The 21,816-nt window shown below is 40.6% G+C and overlaps 1 protein-coding gene across 3 annotated transcripts in view; it reads right to left on the bottom strand.

Annotated features, from left to right (window-relative positions):
• The window catches only part of LOC126425288 (uncharacterized), a 390,004-nt gene that overhangs the window by 39,769 nt on the left and 328,419 nt on the right, over positions 1-21,816 (bottom strand). For all 3 annotated transcript variants that reach the window (XM_050088259.1, XM_050088260.1, XM_050088261.1), the window contains one exon: positions 14,052-14,177. In XM_050088259.1, coding sequence (XP_049944216.1) covers positions 14,052-14,177 — 126 coding nt within the window. The remainder of the gene's footprint in view (positions 1-14,051; positions 14,178-21,816) is intronic.

Raw genomic sequence — 21,816 nt, 5'->3', positions numbered from 1 at the left:
AATATAAGAACAACCTCTACACGAGACACAATATGAGGGTCATTCAATAAATAATGCAACATTTATTTATTTATTTTCTGAAAGTAGTTTGGTTTCATTCAGGATTCCAATACATCATATTATTCTCCATTATTTGGCTACAAAATCCTATTTCTCAACATAATCTCCATTCAATGCAACAGCCCTATGCCACCATATTGGGAGGGTCTATGTTCTACATGGTACGACTCTGCTGCTACATGTCAGAGCCAGTGTATTACTCCATCAATAAGATTCCCACCATCCAGGAGTGCATCCTTCATTGGGTCAAACAGGTGGAAGTCGGAAAGTGTGAGATGCAGGCTGTAGGGTGGGTCAGCAACAACAGTCCAATGAAGTTTTGTGAGCTCCTCTTAGGAGGCCTTGTGATGTGATGGAGAAGGTGAAGTTTGTTTGCATTTTTGTTGTGACAAACATGCGGAAGTAATTTCTTCAATTTCCTGAGGCTACATAATACACTCGAGAGATGATTGTTGCATCATGAAGGAGGACATATCACAGAAGCCCTTCAGACTTCCAGAAAACCATCGCCTTGACTTTACTGGCTTTTAATTATTTCTTTGGAGGAGAGGTGGTGTAGCAGCACTCCATGAATTCCATTTTGTTTCTGATTCAAAGTGATGAATCTCTCTTTCACCAGCGGTGATGAAGTTTGACAAAAAATGGTCATGATCAACCACATAACATGTTAGCAATTCCACATAGCTGGTCCTTCATTGTTCTTTATGGGGTTTTGTTAAGTGGCAAAGAGCCTAGTGGGCACACACCTTTCAGAAGCCTAACTGGTGGACAAGCACGTCAGTACTACCAACAGAGATATCCAGCTGAGAAACAAGGTAATTGATTGTCGTCTGTTGATCACCACAAATGAGAGTGTTCTCACATTCCAACATTGTAGGAATCACAGCTATGTGTGGTTGGGCGGCACGTGAGAGATTGGACAGGTCTGTGTGACCTTGTGGCAAAAATGACAGACATCTTGCCCAATGACTGACTGTGCTTTTGTTCACTGTCAGGTCTCTGTAGACATTCTGAAAGTGCTTATGAATATCTGTGCTGCTCTAATTTCTGCCAAAAGAAACTTAATGACAACTCTCTGTTTGGAATGCATCTCTGTTACAGATGCCGTTTTGAAGGCTACATATAGTGCTACCACCTATTGGAACTTCATGAAATTATAGGGGCTGAAGTGGGAATATTCCACGATGCTACACAACAAATTCCACATTTTTTAATCTGAAATTGGATGAGAAAAAGACGTATTGCATTACTTATTGTGAGCCCTTCATAATTCACTCGTTCATTCATTGTGTTAAATAGATTCTTTCAAGAAGAAGAACCTTCAGCAATGTGGAAACTAGTCAAGGTATATGTTAACAAATGACAAGCAAAGGACAGGAATTTAATCTGTAAACTGTATTAAGAGCAAACTATTACTGTGATGTTTCATGCTATTCATTTTTAAGACAGCTAAATTTAGTTAAGTAAATTAAAGCTACTGCCTCCTCAGTTATACTAGATAGCTGCTGTTAACCTGCTATTGGTGACTTAATATTACTTGATTGATTGATTTCTTTATTAATCCATGTAACAATTTACATTGTGTGGGTTTCGTCAGCAAAATCATATACAATACAATATACCTACAATTATACATATAAAATTAGTATTTACACACATTTTTGATGTATCTTAAATTAGTTTTATATCCTTATGTAATTTGTAATTTTCTTATAGTACTGTACAATTCTGGATTTCATATTATAATTATTTCCTCATGTATTACAATGCAGGCTACTTTAATTACACTACATGTTTTAATTCAGATAGTCCGTTACTGCGTAATAACTTTTATTTGATAAAAAATTGTTTAGTTTTGTTTTGAACTGTCCGATTGTGTCAATATCTTTTATTTTTTGGGGTAATTTATTATATAGTTTAACGGCATTGTACAACAAGCTCTGCTGAGTTTTAACTTTATTTTTCCTCTCTAGATGCAGATTGTATTGGTTTCTAGTTTCATAGCTGTGTACTTAAGAATTTTTTACACTGCTACTTTTCTAAGACAGTCCTATTTACAGTACATTACCACTTGCCATGTAGATACCAGAACTGATCAATCCATGAATTTAGATATTGATATAATTTGTAGAAATAGTGACTAATGAGGAATGTTTTTAATTTTCTTTTGAAGTAGTACGGATGCCCAATTCTTACTTTATGTGAGATGGGTAATTGTTGAATTTCTTTTGATGGTTCTGAACCCTAAACAATGAGGCAAGCTGTACGTGAAAATTGTATTGTGAGTGTGGGTCCCAGCCCTGCTGAAAATGATTTTTATCATCAACAACAAAAGCCATTAAGGAGTAAATGCATTGGGAAGTGCGTGTAAGAATTCCAATATCCTTACAAATGCTTCTGCAATATCCTCACTGCTCACTTCTGCTAAACAAGTACTTTGTGTACTTTACGTGCACTGTCCCAAATGACAAGCCACACACCGTCAGGTGGCTTGCGGAGTATGGATGTAGATGTAGATAATTGCATAAAACAAGTAGCGGAAATAGGCAAAATAAGCCACTACTCTTTTCATTAAGATGCTTTTAAGGACATAAGATGCTGAAATGAGATTCTTGATAAGTTTATCTGGTTGTGGATTTCCTTTTAACTCACCCAATCGGACTCTGCAGAAATTTTACACATTTCACTTAATGCATGACTATTTATGTCTGTTTCTGGTGCTGAAATATTATTATTGCCTCATAACCCTACAGCATGAGTGTGCATAATCAAACAGTGCATGATGCAAGTGCCTCCACGGCTGGCCTAACAATGTTGTCTCAAAACTGGACAGACGGCACAGCAAGTGCCGTGCTGTCTGCACAACAGCCCAGTACAAGCTCAGTGCATGGGGCCCTTGGTCTCATATGTTTTCCTGCTTCTTATATGCTCTCCTACAAGACTGTGCATTGGTGTGTTCTATAGTTATCAGACTTTGTACTAATCTGTACTTCACTCACTATGACTATGAATCTTTTCATGTGGAAGCAGAACAAAACTTGGTTGGTATTATTTCTGATATTGTGTCTGTACAACATTGCAAGATACTTGGCAACAAGTGTGGTACTCTACTTTACGTGTTTTCTTCCTAGGTTCGATATACAGCCAATATGTCAGTGGAAGAAATTCTTCAGCCTCTTGTTGAACAACAGCGTTAACTATAGAGTTACAACACATTGCTTATTATGTAACTGCATAATATACGTCTTCATAAGATTAAGGCTTAACTGTTAGCTGCAAACCACAAGTAGACCTGATTAGATAACTTAAGCACTGAGAGTGTTAAGACTTCTCTGACAGAAAGTTTTAAGTGGCACCAAAAACAACCTAGTAATGACAGCTATTGAGTAAGTTAGCAATAAAAGTAATAGCTTGTGAACAGTCACTGATACATTTCACTCACCACAAGTAATCATTCAAAGTAATACAAAGTACCACTGTCATGTTTTCTATACAGTATGCATCACAAATTATAAAATCTGAACTTGTGCATATTGACAAGAAGTTTTTTTTTTCTACATAGCACATTTGTTATTTCTTTAATGATTTTATTTTGTGATCCACACCCACAATGTGAGAGTATCATTAGGATGTAGAGCTAGTCAGAAAAATGATTTTTACTTAATTTTATCCATTTCTGTCACTTTTCTTCCATGACTGTATTACTTTTGTAAAATAAAGAACAACTGCCTTTAGTCACAATTGTGATTTTATTTAATGTAAAATCCATTTCAAGCCCTGGGGGCTCATCTTCAGGTGCTTAGACAGTTTACATCGATTATTTTTTGACATTTAGGTTAATTCTGGTTTCTTTACAATGATGGATACCTGGTTCTTGAAGCACAGTATGAGTAAAAATGTTTATGTTGCAACTCACTATATAGCGGAGATGCCGAGTCGCAGATAGGCACAACAAAAAGACTCTCACAATTAAAGCTTTCGGCCATCAAGGCCTTCATCAACAATAAACACGCATACACATACACACACACACACACACACACACACACACACACACACACACACACACACACACACACATGAAAATGCAACTCACATACATGACTGCAAGCTCAGGCAATTGACACCAGGCTGTGAGCAGCAGCACCAGTGCATGATGGGAGTGGCGACTGGGTGGGGCTAAGGAGGAGGCTGTGGTGGGGAGGGGGAGGGATAGTATGGTGGGGTCGGTGAACAGTTAAGTGCTGCAGGCTAGGCGGATGGCACGGGAGAGATGGGGACCGGTGGGGGTGGGGGGTGGGGGCAGTACTGCAAAAGTAGAGAAATAAAAAGACTAGGGGTGGTGGTGGAGTGACAGCAATGTAGTGCTGGAATGGGAACAGGGAAGGGACTGGATGGCTGAGGACAGTGACTAACAAAGGTTGAGGCCAGGAGGGTTACGAGAACATAGGACGTATTGCAGGGAAAGTTCCCACCTGTGCAATTCAGAAAAGCTGGTGTTGGTGGGAAGGATCCATTTAGCACAGATTGTGAAGCAGTCATTGAAATGATATCAAGTTTGGCAGCATGTTCAGCAACAGTGTAGTCCACTAGTTTCTTGGCCACAGTTTGTCGCTGGCCATTCATGCGGATAGACAGCTTGATGGTTGTCATGTTTACATAGAATGCAGCACAGTGGTTGCAGCTTAGCTTGTAGATCACAGGACTGGTTTCACATGTACCCTGCCTTTGATGGGATAGATGATGTTAGTGACCTGACTGGAGTAGGTGGTGGTAGGAGTTTGTATGGGACAGGTCTAGCATCTAGGTCTGTTACAGGGGTATGAGCCATGAGATAAGGGATTCGAAGCAGGGGTTGTGTATGGATGGATGATTATATTGTGTAGGTTCATGGATGGCAGAATACCACTAGAGGGTGGGCTGTTTTCTTTTGTTACTATTTTCTTTTGCATCACTATACTCAATGTCTGTCCTTCTTTCTCCTCTTTCCTTTGTTTCTCTTGTCACCTTACCAACCACACTGCATGCTCTACTTATGAGCCACAGTGTATTAAAACATCTCGGATGCACACGACGGACGGCTACAAGACCACGCTGATTGGTGGTGCAGCATATTACATCCCACATTACTCCCGCCAATCCTATATTTCAATTTGATCACTCTCCCTGCATCATTTCCCACATTTTTGTGTGTTAACTCCTGCACCTTTCCGGTGCCACACAATCTTGTGTCTCATCTTATGAACCCTTCCGCACCAAATGGTTCAAATGGCTCTGAGCATTATGGGACCTAACATCTGAGGTCATCAGTCCCCTAGAACTTAGACCTACTTAAACCTAACTAACCTAAGGACATCACACACATCCATGCCCAAGGCAGGATTCGAACCTGTGACTGTAGCGGTCGTGCAGTTCCAGACTGAAGTGCCTAAAACCGCTTGGCCACAGCGGCTGGCCCTTCCCCACCCCCTACACTTTCTCAATTCTATCCAAGTTCACACCCACTAATTCTATCTCATCCAGTCACATCTGCCATCCCCCTTCTTCTCATCCACCCACATACCTGATACCCACAGTAATATACATATATTTTATTAGTTATCCTTTACTTTGATCCTTGCCAAATTTTTTGAGTTTTCGCCTTTTGCTATCGTCAACTCCATCAGATTTCATTTTGCTTCTACCTTTTTCATCCATTTCATCCTTTTCATGAATTTTCACATTTATTTGGGTGTATTTTTGCAAATTTTTCAAATGTAATTCTACATTATTTACGTAATTTTTCGCATTTTTTCAAGCACCATGGATCCTTGCTCCTTCCACCTGCATCAATACAGAAAAGATTCCTCATCCCTAGTCAGATCCCAATCCCATATACTGTTCCTGCACTGTTGCTTGGCTCATGGAATCCCCCTGATGGCCTTACGATCAAATTACCCATCTCTCACTGCCACCCCTCCTTCCACAGTGACCTCCACCTGTTAAGATTCCATCAATCCTTTGCCCTCACCTACATAGTCCTACAAAACCATATCAACCAAGCCTGAACCTCCTTGAAGTACCTTATCTCCATTCACAAAATTCTCTTGCTATGCAATCCCAAATTCCTGGAACTGATAACACACATTGAAACTCTTGCCCTGCAGGAACTTCGACAACATGCACAATGCCACTTCTAAAAGCACTGCATCCTGGTTACTTCCTGCTCCTGCCTTGGAATACCACTGTCCACCACCTCTACAAAAACTACCAAACCTCCCCCATGTCCTCTCACAGCTGACAAACCCTATCTTGCAGAAGTACTACATTTACCCCACCCCAAAAACTCTCTCCCACCATGATACAGAATCCAGAACCTAAACTGACCTGCAACACAGTCATGAACCTATTCTCCAGAAGCCTCATCTTTTGCCTCACTCCCAAATTCAATCACGCAGGACTTGTTGAAGACCTTCTCCCAGTCCCTACAGTGGAAACACTTTTTCGCCAACAACCCTACCAATCAGACTTAACCAAAGATGAATATTGAACCTTGCCTAACTCAGTTCACTCCTCCATCCAACCGTGATCCACCTGAAGTGCCCCTAAACCACCCCTGTAAACTTTCCAGGATTTCTTAACCTCAAACCTTGCCTCACCATCATTCCCCAAATCCCTCAACATGCAAACTAACCTTACATCCTCAGAAAGAAGCGCAGTCCACCATCTACGATCTGATCCTGGCCTTATAATCCTACCTGTGGACAAAGGCTCCACCACTGTTGTTTTGAACTGCAAGGATTACCCTGCAGAAGGACTCCACCAGCTGTCAGATACTTCCACCTACAAACCTTGCCACAGTGACCCTATCCCAGTAATCCAGCGGGATCTCCAGACACTACTCAAATCCTTAGGCCTATTCCAGAACCTCTCCCCAGAGTCCTTCTCTCTGCTCACCCCTACCACTCCTTATGCTCCTACCTTCCCATGCCTCCTAAAGTCCATAAACCTAACCACCCAGGACACACCATTGTGGCTGATTACTGTGACCCCACTGAGAGAATCTCTGCTCTCATAGACCAACACCTTCAACCTATTACTTGGAACCTACCCTTCTACATAAAGATACCAATTATTTCCTCCAACGACTCTCCACAGTTCCTGTTCCTTTACCACTTGGTGCCCTGCTCGTCACGCCTCAAAGATGGCTACATCTATACCACTGTCCATATCAAACCTACTAACCACTAGCAATACCTCCACTTCGACAGCTTCCACCCATTTCATACCAATAAGTCCCTTGTGTACAGCCTAGCCACAAGTGGTCATCGCATCTGCAGAGATGAGTGGTCCCTCTCAAAATATACCAAGGGTCTCACTGAAGCCTTCACAGATCGTAATTATCCTCCCTGTACACTAACATTCCTAATGCCCATTGTCTTACCACTATAGAACACTACCGTTCCCAACACATGACAGGTTCCAAACCAACAACCTCCTTCCTAGCTGCCATGACCAATTATATCCTTACCCACAATTACTTCTCCTTTGAAGGCATTACCTACAATCAAATCCTGCTATGGGCATCTGCATGGCACCATCCTATGCCAACCTATTCATGGGCCATCTAGATGAATCCTTCCTAAAAACCCAGAATCCTAAGCCCCTCACCTGGTTCAGATTCAATGGGGACATCTTTTTTATCTGGATTGAAGGTGAGGACACTCTATCCATATTCCTCCAGAACCTCAACAACTTCTCCCCCATTTGCTTCACCAGGTCCTACTCCACCCAACAAGCCACCTTCCCAGATGTTGACCTCCACCTCAGAGATGGCTATACCTATACCACTGTCCATATCAAACCTACTAGCCACCAGCAAAATACCTCCACTTCAACAGGTTCCACCCATTCCATACCAAGAAGTCCCTTCTGTGCAGCCTAGCCACAAGTGGTCATCACATCTGCAGAGATGAGTGGTCCCTCTCAAAATATACCAAGGATCTCACTGAAGCCTTCACATATCATAATTATCCTCCCAACCTTGTACAAAAACAAATCTCCTGTGCCTTATCTTTCCAGTCTTCCACCTCCCTCCAAAGTCCCACCGTCTGGTCACTGAGGAGCAATCCCCCAACTCAGTACCACCCAGGACTGGAGCAACTGAATTACATTCTCCGCCAGGGTTTCGATTACCTCTCGTCATGCCCTGAAATGAGAAATGTCCTGCCCACTATCCTTCTCGCCCTTCCCACAGTGGTATTCCACCATCCACCAAACCTACACAATATACTTGTCCATCCTTACACAACCCCTGCTACCAATCCCTTACCTCATGGCTCATACACCTGTAATATTTCTAGATGGCAGACCTGTCCCATACCTCCACCCACCACCACCTGCTCCAGTTTGGTCACTAACATCACCTATCCCATCAGAGACAGGGCTACCTGTGAAGCTGCAACCACTGTGCTGCATTCTATGTAGGCATGACAACCAACAAGCTGTCTGTCCACGTTAATGGCCACTGACAAACTGTGGCCAAGAAACAAGTGGACCACCCTGTTGCTGAACACTGCCAAACATGATATCCATCATTTCAATGCCTGCTTCACAGCCTGTGGCACATGCTTCCTTCCCACCAACACCAGCTTCTCTGAACTGCACAGGTGGGAACTTTCCCTGGAATTCATCCTACGTTCCCGTAACCCTCCTGGCCTCAACCTTCGTTAGCCACTGTCCTTAGCCATCCAGTCCCTTCCCTGTTCCCTTTCCAGCACTACACGGCCATCATTCCACCACCACACCCAGTCTTTTTATTTCTCTCCTTTCTGCCACTCCCTGCCTCTCTCCCCACCTCTCCCATGCCATCCCTCCAGCCTGCAGCACTTCCCTGTCCACCACCTCACCATAATAGCCCTCCCCCTCCCCACCCCAGCTTCCTCCTTACCCCCACCCAGACAAGTAGCTGATATTAATTATTTTGTTCTGTTCTTTTTTTTCTACATTATAATCTCTGCATATGTGTGTGTTCTACGAGGATCATCCACAAAGTAAGTTCTGTTTCTATTTCTATCCACGGCTGTGCTACAATCGCAGTTCCGAGCATGAGCGGCAGTTACTCTGACACAAGGAGTAGACATGTATGCCATTTTCAGATTGCTGCTGCCAACATAATGCTTTGTAGTGCTTCTTTATAATGTCAGCTGTAATTGAAAATGCCGCCATGTGTGAAATCAGATCTGTGATTCATTTTCTAAATGAAAAGAAAGTTAAACCAAAGGAAATTCATCAGCAAATCTGCGAGGTTTACGGACAAAATGCTATGAGTGATTCAGTGGTTAGAAGATGAGTCAGACTGTTCAATGAAGGATGTGATCAAGTGTACAATGAAGAATGAAGTGGACACCTGTCTGTGGCTACTGATCAACTGGTTCACACAACTGAAGAGAAGACTAAGCACAACCATAAGTTTACACTTAGTGCCCTTCATGTGGAAGTTCCGCAAATCTCACGATCACTTATTCATGAAATTGTTACTGAAAAATGAAAATTTTCGAAAACTATGCTCACATAGGGTACCCAAAATTAATACTGAACAACACAAAAAACAATGGATAGGCAGTGCACTTCAGTTTTTGACACTCTACAATGAAGGAGGCAATGGGTTTCTTTCTCGGATAGTCACGGGGGATGAAACTTGGGTATCGTATGACACCCCTGAAACAAAACGACAATCAATGGAATGGAGGCACACTTCATCCCCTGTGAAGGTTAAGCCTAAGCAAATCTTAACACCTCCAAAATTCATGTGCACCATTTTTTTGCGCCAGGAAAGGCATTTTGCTGGTTGATTCCTTACCACGAGGCCAAACAATCACTGTACATGTTTACTGTGAGACCAGTAAGAAATTGCACTGCGCAATACAGAACAAGTGCCGAGGATTACTGTCAAAAGGTGTTGTTTCTTTCCACAATAATGCCCAACCTCAGATGGCGAATGTGACCAAACAACTCTTACGGGAATTTCACTGGGATGCATTTGATCATCTTTCGTACGGCCCAAACGTCGCTCCTAGCGACTTTCATCTCTTCTTACACCTAAAATCTGACAACACTTCAACGATGATGACAAGCTGAAAGAACATGTTACCGCATGGGTGAATACACAGGTGGCAACCTTCTACGAAGAAGGAATGCAAAAACTTGTGCCATGCTATGACAAGTACCTACAAAATTTCAGAAGCTATGTAGAAAAGTAATTTAACAGTTGTAGATTTTTGTACCAAAAATTTTTTTCTGTATCTGTACACATTTGTTTTATATAATCAAATGAAACTTACTTTGTGGATGTACATTGTATTTTAATGGAGGTATGTGTTATTATTATGTATCTCCATATTTAGGTACGATAGAAACAGAAAATGAAAAATATTTAGGAAGAAAACAGTGTGGAAAAATTTAAGAAAGAGGAATGAATGCAATGTGTATTTAGCTTGCATGCACTTTCTTTTAATATATGATGTTTTTGTGTACACCTTCGTAGACATACAACTGTATTCATTGATGAGTCACCAATGTTTCAATCCAATGATTGTATACGACATGCCATGTGACAGTAAAGATTCTGTTCTATTCTATTCCTCCTCCCTGTTGCTGCATTCTCTCTCTCTCTCCATCTCTCTCTCTCTCTCTCTCTCTCTCTCTCTCTCTCTCTCTCTGCCCCCCCCCCCCCCCCCTCATTCTCACTCTCCATCATCCTCTGCTTTCCTCCCCTCACTTCCCTTTCTCTCTCTCTCTACCTCTTATATGCTCTACCTTCTAACTCCTTTCATATTGTTGTGGAGCCACTGAGTCATCTATGGAAAGACCTGCCTTGGTCTATCCCACTTGCCCCTCCTCACTTCCTGCTTCCTTCCTTACCCCTTCCCACCTCCATCAGACCAGGCAACAGCTTTTAATAACCAAAAATCAGTCTCACCACGGTCACAGCAATATGTTTTTAGGTGTCTGTGTGGTTGTGTGTGTGAATGTGTGTACTTCTACACAAAGGGTGCCCTTATGGTAGTGTGTGTGTGTGTGTGTGTGTGTGTGTGTGAGGGGGGGGGGGGGGGGTCCTAGAGCTGAAATATGGTGCATTTTTAATACATTGGAAGATGAATATTCACTCATAAGTAGGCATAAAACAGTTCCAGTTCCAACATCATTAAAAAACTACATAACAGCAGCTTTTAAATCATTTTTTTAAAGAAAAACATTCAAATATACATTTTTTTTCCTTTCCTGGGAGCTAGCAGGGGAGTGGGTGGCTGCCCCTTGCCCCTAGATATAGGAACTCTTGCTTCTACTAGAGAAAGAGCACAAGCTTGAAAGATATTATAAATAGTTTTCTCTTGCATGTTTCTATATGCCACACATGTCACCTGTAAGTGAGTTCTTGCCTTTCCCTTATTTTGCGCAAATTTTCAGATACTATGTTCATATCACCAGCATTTTCATCATCCAGTGCAGGCTTTCACAGCCAATGTTTCTGTTCTTGATGATTTTTGTTAGATGTGTGTTACATCATCGTCCGTGGCATGTTTCTGTGGCAAATGTTTTGTCTCCTAATGTCCTAATGCAGGAGACATCATTAGAGGCTATAAAGACCATGGCCTAATGCCCATAAAACAAAGGTCACTGTCATCATTGACATTTGTTCTGTTCCATGGCCAAGTCTTTCATGGCAAATTCTGGGTCTTAAATTCTTTCCCCTTCCATATCATCCTTTTCATTTTGCGGTATGCTGAATATATCCTGATGTCATCTATTGGTCAATATCTTCTCCATTCTATGACCCTTTTCCATTCATGTAGTACACTTCAAATGCATCACAATTCAAAAGTATTATACAATATTACAAAAATTCTGTAAAGATAACAGTGAGTTACGCAAAAGTTTAAGATGTTTAAGTTAGTAAAGATACCAATACCAATCAGAAATGAACTAGTAGTGTGTTATATGCCTTTATGTTTACATACTGTGCTCCTTTATGTACTGTCTTGATATATTTTGTTTTTTTAACATACATCTGTTTCATCTCATAAATAACAGAACCAGACTGTATTTTAAAAAAATGCACTGCACACAGGATTGAGGTTCGCCAATGCATTGCTGAGTTCGATCACACCTCTCACCAGTGCAAAATTTATTATTTAACATAATCACTTAACATTCAATTTTTGTTCTTTGTGGCAGGTAGAACAAACACCAAAGTGCATTTGTCTTGTTCCTGTTTAGTGTTGTTACCAGACCGGGTAGGGTCATGAACAGCATCAGATGTTGAGTGATTACTGCAAAGGCCAAGGAGATGCTATATACATGTGTGAGACAGCATTATCAGCACCTGACAGAGTTTGAAAGAGGCCTCATTGTGAGCCTCAATCTGGCTGATGGGTCAAATTGTGCAATATCAAGTTTTGTGTGGTGTTTGGATGTAACAGTGACTTAATGTTGGACTGCATGGGAAGACACAATGGTCGTCTAGGTTCAAGTTCACCAATTCTGGCCATCACAAGGGAAGAATGTCATACTGTGCACCAAGCACATTGTAACCCATTCACATGTGCACCTGCCATCCGAAAACAAGTAATGGACTCCCTACAACAGGACTAGGCAGCCTTTAGTGACCCATGGGCCTGATTCACATATTTACTTAAGTTTGCACACTGGCTCAACGAGTGACGTGATGTGACAGCAGTACTCTTAGTGCACATAGTCAAAACTACAGTGACTCTGACATTAATGCATATAATGTAACATACCGATTTGAATGGCAGCCATTTCCCAACATGCCACACCAAGAAACTATTGTCTTTGAGAACATATTCATTTCTTTTTCATTGTACTTTCAGATGTTTACATTTATTTATGAATCAAGAAGATTGTTTCTTTACTTACAATGTTTTACAATATTTGTCTTAAAATCTTCCACTGCGAAATGCTCCAATGCTATTAATAACGAAAAATGTTCATGGCATGTAAACAAATTAAATCATCTGAAGATGGAATGCCAGAAACCTTGAAATGTCATCATGGAAAAATAAATATCTATAAAAGCAACTGGCTGCAGCAAATTCATAATAAATTACCTTCAGTTTCAACAGGTGCAATGTTCTAATACATCTACAATGGACAAGAATTATTTACTAATGCTAATAAAAGAAAGAAGAGAAAAACGAAATATGGTAATGAGATAGACAGTTCCAGTCAGCAAACACTTAAAAGTAACTTTGCAATTTTTGGCCGCACACAGATCATTATAATTTTCTTTTTTTAATTTAGTGTGTTAATATAAAAAAAACACAATTAGCAAACATTTTTTTAAAAATATTGGTACAAAAATACTTTTAATGGATGGTCACATAGGCATGAGACTAAATAAATTAAGCTATCCTTTTTCCATCTTAAAAAGTTTAAAGGTCTAAATCACTTGAATTTAGCATGTATTGGCTGTATTACATGCATCGAAAACTAGGAACAATAGAATGGTGAATATCCAAAAATGCAGTGTGGCCTCAGCGTCCAGAGACTATGATCACGTGTGTGTGTGTGTGTGTGTGTGTGTGTGTGTGTGTGTGTATGTGTGTGTGTGTACACACTTTCTATCTCTGACAAAGGCCTTGTTGGCTGACAGCTAACTTTCAGACAGTTTTTTTGTTGCGCCTATCTGTGATTCGGCCTCTCCACTATATGGTGAGTAGCAACTATCCTTTTCATAATACTGTTACAGTCCATCCTGGATTTTCCATTGTTGAAAAAATATGTTGATGTGACATTATGAGTAACCACTCTTGTGTGAACACAGTTCCTATGATAGTATGTAACAACATGACACGCAAACACATGTCATCTTCATTCCAACTTATTTATGAAAATCTTCTCTCAAACGTATTTTTCCCTCACATATTCACCAGATTTCCACCTACATTTATCTACAGTGAACAATATGTGGTGCTTTGCGTCTTACTTACTGCAAATCTCTTAGAATTCCTGTTGAGTCGAACTGATTAAAATAGTCATGCCTGATGATGTGTTTCCTGTAGGGGGGACATCTACCAGCTGATAATCCCAAGACAATCAGCTTGTACAAAGCATATCTGAAAAATACCACCAGTTGCTACATTTATGAGAAATGTTAAGAAAACTATAATATAGGTAAAACAAATGACAGCCATTTGCCATGCTAAGCAATGGATAGACACATACAAAAGATTTTGATTATTGTGTAGCTCAGTTATCAAAATTTTTCTTTTTATTAAAGTTCTGGTGAAACTGGACATGAAATATTTTCTGTATTAAGAGAGTAAGTAATGTAAGTACAATTATGAAGTCACTGTAGTAAAAATCACACTTTTTCTTGAACAAAATTGATCATAATACTATATGGTAAGCTAGATTGCAAACTGAATGTAATCAAAATTATTTTATTTCTGTAAAAACATTGATACTGGCACCAACAACGATAAATATAAAGTTTTTCATAATATATTGTACAAATATAAAAGTACTTGTGTTTAAATAGATTATACTAAAAATGTGCTTGATGTTTAATGAAAGTTGTGTTAAGAAGTTAATTATAACATGAGTCATTTAGTGACTCACAATATCATCTTCGGGCACTCACCATATGGCTTTTTGTTGACAAGTAGTATGTTTAGAGATGTGCGTGTGATTGACTTGAGCTACTGTTGACAATATAATTTGTTACAATCTGAAATGTATTAATGATGGAAAATGTAAGGTATGTCAATTGAAGAATTGTAGAAGCAGAAATGAAACTCTTCATTTAATCAAATATGTATTGTATTGTATTTATTTATTTATCCTGTGGATCACATATTGTACAAAGTACACATGATATAGGACAAGTCATTTTTCTTAACAAATATGTAGTTTGGAGAAAAAAAATAGGCAATGGACTGCCATTTAAAAAAATGTACACAAAATTGTTCATTGATGAATATAGTAACTTCACATACAGAGACTAAGAAACATGTAGGCAATGTAGTGCTACTTTAAATTTACACAAATAATCACTGAGATTACAGAATAGTGAAAATGTCAACTGGAAACACAACAGAAACATGTGGGCAATGTAGTGCTACTTTAAATTTACACAAATAATGACTGAGATTACAGAATAGTGAAAATGTCAACTGGGAACACAACAGAAGGACAATGTCATTTAAAAACTACATTAAACATGAAATTAACATTGAGATTTCACAGACAATTAAGTTTTAATACTAATAGAATGTGTACTTGTACATTCAAAAAGTGAGTTAAAAAACTTTGGGAAGTGAAACTGAAAAATAGTTGTGTATAGTAGAAATTAGGTTATTATTTTGCCTACAGAATGTTTTACTCTAATCACAGTATTTTACAAAGGAACTTTATAATTTTTCATTTCCAGGAATTCTTGTACTGAATAGAAACAGTGCTTTGTCAGAAATGCCTTTAGTTTATTTTTAAATATTGGATCTGGAGCAGTTTTTATTTGTTCTGGAATTTTATTGTGTAATACGACACCAAGATGAGTTATATATTTTTGGTATGATGATGTCCTTGAAAAAATTTGATGGATATTAGATTGCCCTCTGGTATAATGAGCGCGTATATCATTATTTTGGATTAATTTGCCTGTTCTTGAGAGGTATTCCCTGGTGAATAGGATTGTTTCTTGAATGAATAGGGATGGGATGCTTAGAACATTAAGTTTTATAAATTGACATTAACAGGATTCCAGCTTTTTGAGGCCACAGATTATCCTCAGTGCTCTTTTTTGTAGTTTAAATATATTTGTGCTGTGAGTTGAATTTCCCCAAAAGATGATTCCATAGCGGAGCAATGAGTGGAACTGCGTGCGCATGGTATGCTTGCATTAGTGTGGATTTACTTGTAGTAGATTTTAGTATTCTTAGTCCATAGCACAAAGATGAGAGTTTCTTTGATAAGTTGTTTATATGTGTGTCCCATTTTAAATTTTGTTGGACCCATGGACCCAAAAATTTTGTTGCATTTACATTTTCAATTTTATCATTATTTAACTTTACTTGGATAGTTTTTTGTTTGGATGTGGGAATTAGGATGAAGTTGATACATACAGTTTTCCCACTATTAACAATTAGGCCATTTTTGTTAAACCACTCAGAAAGTTTTTTCATAGAGTTATCAGATATTGTCTGAAGGGATTCAGGGCTAGATCCAGTCAACACTATGCTTGTATCATCAGCAAACAGGATAGTTTTTTGTGGGCTCATACGTTCAACAAGATCATCTATGTAAATGAGGAAAAGTAATGGCCCTAGAACAGAACCCTGGGGAACACCATATCTTATTGTTCTTTCCTCTGAGAGGAAAACTGTGTTATTTATTTTATTCTGTACATTAATATCGTATTGAAGTGACACCTTCTGTCTGCGGTTTTGTAGGTAAGAGCATAGCCAGTTGTGAGCCACACTTCTTATTCCTCTTCTTTCCAATTTAGCAAGCAGTATTTTATGATCTAGTACGTCAAAGGCTTTAGAGAGATCTAAGAAGATATGTGAAAGGCTTTAGAGAGATCTAAGAAGATATGTGAAGAGACAAGAACCTGGAAATCCACTTGCAGCAGTAATCATCAACCTACTCAACTAAGCAGAGTTTTACAAAAATGAGTGATAAAAAACTTAAGAGAACAAAAGATAAGTAAAAACTGAAAATAATGAGAATATCATAAATATTTCTAACTAGTCCACTTCTTTCTTTTTGACATTTAAGATAATAACCAGCAATATACCTCATGAAGAGTCAATATGAGGTTTGGTGAATAAATCAGTACAGTATGTTAACTAGAGATTGTTCAGAACAATACACACACTGTCTCATGTGCACACATGCATGTGTGCACTATGTCATTTTGAGGGTTATAGATAAGGACCGTATGTTTTGATTGGACATGTATAGAGAAGAAAATTAGTTCATTCATCCAATGATAGTGTTTTGCACATCTCATCAAGAAGGAGAACCTTCACTGAAACATCAAGATGTACATTTAAAATAGACAAAAAGCCTGTACTGTATTAATCACAATCAATCACCATGTGGTCATAAAAATGATATTGAATAACTTCACAAATATACCAAAACCAACGTTGTAATGAAATAAATATTATCACAGAAAAATAACAAAGACTCAGTAGTCAATTAATATGATCTGTGAATGTAACTGCAATCTCTGTTCTTTTGGGGAAAAAAATCTCTCTCTCTCTCTCTCTTCCCTTTTGTTTCTGTGTAGTGTAAGAAGCCATTTTGTGATGAGGAACAAAAACGTTTAAGTTTCATGTACTATTTAGTCTAAATATAATCAATTATTACTTACAAGTGTCGCTAATGTTTTTCTGTAACAGCTCCTATTTTCATGAAGTGATAAACTTCAATACTTTATGCAAATTTTATAGGGGAACATTGGTGCAGAGGTCAGCGCCATTTTTCTAAATGATAATGGCACAGAGTTGTAATAAATATCCTAGTATTCACTAATATATCTAAAAACAAAGATGATGTGACTTACCAAACGAAAGCGCTGGCACGTCGATAGACACACAAACAAACACAAACATACACACAAAATTCAAGCTTTCGCAACAAACCGTTGCCTCATCAGGAAAGAGGGAAGGAGAGGGAAAGACGAAAGGATGTGGCTATTAAGGGAGAGGGTAAGGAGTCATTCCAATCCCGGGAGCGGAAAGACTTACCTTAGGGGGAAAAAAGGACGGGTATACACTCGCACACACACACATATCCATCCACACATATACAGACACAAGCAGACATATTTACAGACAAAGAGTTTGGGCAGAGATGTCAGTCGAGGCAGAAGTGCAGAGGCAAAGATGTTGTTGAATGACAGGTGAGGTATGAGTGGCGGCAACTTGAAATTAGCGGAGATTGAGGCCTGGTGGATAACGGGAAGAGAGGATATATTGAAGAGCAAGTTCCCATCTCCGGAGTTCGGATAGGTTGGTGTCAGTGGTAAGTATCCAGATAACCTGGATGGTGTAACACTGTGCCAAGATGTGCTGGCCATGCACAAAGGCATGTTTAGCCACAGGGTGATCCTCATTACCAACAAACACTGTCTGCCTGTGTCCATTCATGCGAATGGACAGTTTGTTGCTGGTCATTCCCACATAGAATGTGTCACAGCGTAGGCAGGTCAGTTGGTAAATCACGTGGGTGCTTTCACATGTGGCTCTGCCTTTGATCGTGTACACCTTCCGGGTTACAGGACTGGAGTAGGTGGTGGTGGGAGGGTGCATGGGACAGGTTTTACACCGGGGGCAGTTACAAGGGTAGGAGCCAGAGGGTAGGGAAGGTGGTTTGGGGATTTCATAGGGATGAATTAAGAGGTTACGAAGGTTAGGTGGACGGTGGAAACACACTCTTGGTGGAGTGGGGAGGATTTCATGAAAGATGGAACTCATTTCAGGGCAGGATTTGAGGAAGTCGTATCCCTGCTGGAGAGCCACATTCAGAGCCTGATCCAGTCCCGGAAAGTATCCTGTCACAACTGGGGCACTTTTGTGTTTCTTCTGTGGGGGGGTCTGGGTTTGAGAGGATGAGGAAGTGGCTCTGGTTATTTGCTTCTGTACCAGGTCGGGAGGGTAGTTGCGGGATGCGAAAGCTGTTGTCAGGTTGTTGGTGTAATGGTTCAGGGGTTCCGGACTGGAGCAGATTCGTTTGCCATGAAGACCTAGGCTGTAGGGAAGGGACCGTTTGATGTGGAATGGGTGGCAGCTGTCATAATGGAGGTACTGTTGCTTGTTGGTGGGTTTGATGTGGACGGACGTGTGAAGCTGGCCACTGGACAGGTGGAGGTCAACATCAAGGAAAGTGGCATGGGATTTGGAGTAGGACCAGGTGAATCTGATGGAACCAAAGGAGTTGAGGTTGGAGAGGAAATTCTGGAGTTCTTCTTCACTGTGAGTCCAGATCATGAAGATGTCATCAATAAATCTGTACCAAACTTTGGGTTGGCAGGCTTGGGTAACCAAGAAGGCTTCCTCTAAGCGACCCATGAATAGGTTGGCGTATGAGGGGGCAATCCTGGTACCCATGGCTGTTCCCTTTAATTGTTGGTATGTCTGGCCTTCAAGAGTGAAGAAGTTGTGGGTCAGGATGAAGCTGGTTAAGGTAATGAGGAAAGAGGTTTTAGGTAGGGTGGCAGGTGATCGGCGTGAAAGGAAGTGCTCCATCGCAGCGAGGCCCTAGACGTGCGGGAAGTGGCATCAGTGGTTACAAGGATGGTTTCTGGGGGTAACGGATTGGGTAAGGATTCCAGTCGTTCGAGGAAGTGGTTGGTGTCTTTGATGAACGATGGGTGACTGCATGTAATGGGTTAAAGGTGTTGATCTACGTAGGCGGAGATACGTTCTGTGGGGGCTTGGTAACCAGCTACAATGGGGTGGTCGGGATGATTGGGTTTGTGAATTTTAGGAAGAAGGTAGAAGGTAGGGGTGCGGGGTGTCGGTGGGGTCAGGAGGTTGATGGAGTCAGGTGAAAGGTTTTGTAGGGGGCCTAAGGTTCTGAGGATTCCTTGAAGCTCCGCCTGGACATCAGGAATGGGATTACCATGGCAAACTTTGTATGTGGTGTTGTCTGAAAGCTGACGCAGTCCCTCAGCCACATACTCCCAACGATCAAGTACCACGGTCGTGGAACCCGAGTCCGCCGGAAGGATGACGATGACGATGGACCTTCAGATCACGGATAGCCTGGGCTTCAGCAGTGGTGATGTTGGGAGTAGGATTAAGGTTTTTTAAGAAGGATTGAGAGGCAAGGCTGGAAGTGAGAAATTACTGGAAGGTTTGGAGAGGGTGATTTTGAGGAAGAGGAGGTGGGTCCCGCTGTGACGGAGGACGGAACTGTTCCAGGCAGAGTTCAATTTGGATAGTGTCTTGGGGAGTTGGATCATTAGGAGTAGGATTAGGATCATTTTTTTCGTGGCAAAGTGATACTTCCAGCAGAGCTGACAACAGCTTTCGCATCCCGCAACTACCCTCCCGACCTGGTACAGAAGCAAATTACCAGAGCCACTTCCTCATCCTCTCAAACCCAGTACCCCCCACAGAAAAAACACAAAAGTGCCCCACTTGTGACAGGATACTTTCCGGGACTGGATCAGACTCTGAATGTGGCTCTCCAGCAGGAATATGACTTCCTCAAATCCTGCCCTGAAATGAGTTCCATCCTTCATCAAATCCTCCCCACTCCACCAAGAGTGTCTTTCCACCGTCCACCTAACCTACGTAACCTCTTAGTTCATCCCTATGAAATCCCCAAACCACCTTCCCTACCCTCTGGCTCCTACCCTTGTAACCGCCCCCGGTGTAAAACCTGTCCCATGCACCCTCCCACCACCACCTACTCCAGTCCTGTAACCCGGAAGGTGTACACGATCAAAGGCAGAGCCACGTGTGAAAGCACCCACGTGATTTACCAACTGACCTGCCTACACTGTGACACATTCTATGTGGGAATGACCAGCAACAAACTGTCCATTCGCATGAATGGACACAGGCAGACAGTGTTTGTTGGTAATGAGGATCACCCTGTGGCTAAACATGCCTTTGTGCATGGCCAGCACATCTTGGCACAGTGTTACACCGTCCGAGTTATCTGGATACTTACCACTAACACCAACCTATCCGAACTCCGGAGATGGGAACTTGCTCTTCAATATATCCTCTCTTCCCGTTATCCACCAGGCCTCAATCTCCGCTAATTTCAAGTTGCCGCCACTCATACCTCACCTGTCATTCAACAACATCTTTGCCTCCGCACTTCTGCCTCGACTGACATCTCTGCCCAAACTCTTTGTCTGTAAATATGTCTGCTTGTGTCTGTATATGTGTGGATGGATATGTGTGTGTGTGCGAGTGTATACCCGTCCTTTTTTCCCCCTAAGGTAAGTCTTTCCGCTCCCGGGATTGGAATGACTCCTTACCCTCTCCCTTAAAAGCCACATCCTTTCGTCTTTCCCTCTCCTTCCCTCTTTCCTGATGAGGCAACAGTTTGTTGTGAAAGCTTGAATTTTGTGTGTATGTTTGTGTTTGTTTGTGTGTCTATCGACGTGCCAGCGCTTTTGTTTGGTAAGTCACATCATCTTTGTTTTTAGATATATTTTTCCCACGTGGAATGTTTCCCTATTAATTTATATCTCTAGTATTCACTAATTTTGACAAGTAAAAATAAATGTAAATGTAGGAGAATTCTCTTGATTAGTTGTTCTTCCTTTGAAACAGTAAAGGTGGTGAGTTTTTCCAGTACTGAATCATATTTGAGTAAAGTGAGGTTAGTAAATTTGATCGATCCCCGCTTAGTGAAATTGCAAGAATCTCCTTAGCATTGCATTTTCATAAAAAAAAAAAAAAAAAAATACAAAAATTACTTTAATTTAGTGATATACAGTTATATATCTGGAATGTTTGTGTTGGCGGTGTATTTAATATAAAAAACATCATGTCGGGCAAACTAACTGTGAGAAGTACCACAACTGAGTCACTGACGTATTTAATTTTCCAGTAGTGAAGCACGCTGAATAACACTAATTCCAAATTTTCATAACATATAGATACCAATACATAAAGAACCACCACAACTATACTGCTTAATGCTGTTCACACTTATACCATCTAAATTTAATCCAGTATATTGTTAATAAAGCATCTAATTTGAAGAAAAGCAGTTTTAATT

The sequence above is a fragment of the Schistocerca serialis genome, chromosome 10, assembly GCF_023864345.2.
Source record: "Schistocerca serialis cubense isolate TAMUIC-IGC-003099 chromosome 10, iqSchSeri2.2, whole genome shotgun sequence".
NCBI classification, from domain to species: domain Eukaryota; kingdom Metazoa; phylum Arthropoda; class Insecta; order Orthoptera; family Acrididae; genus Schistocerca; species Schistocerca serialis.
Note: the sequence above shows the minus strand (reverse complement) of the source record. Positions and strands in the feature narration are given on the sequence as shown.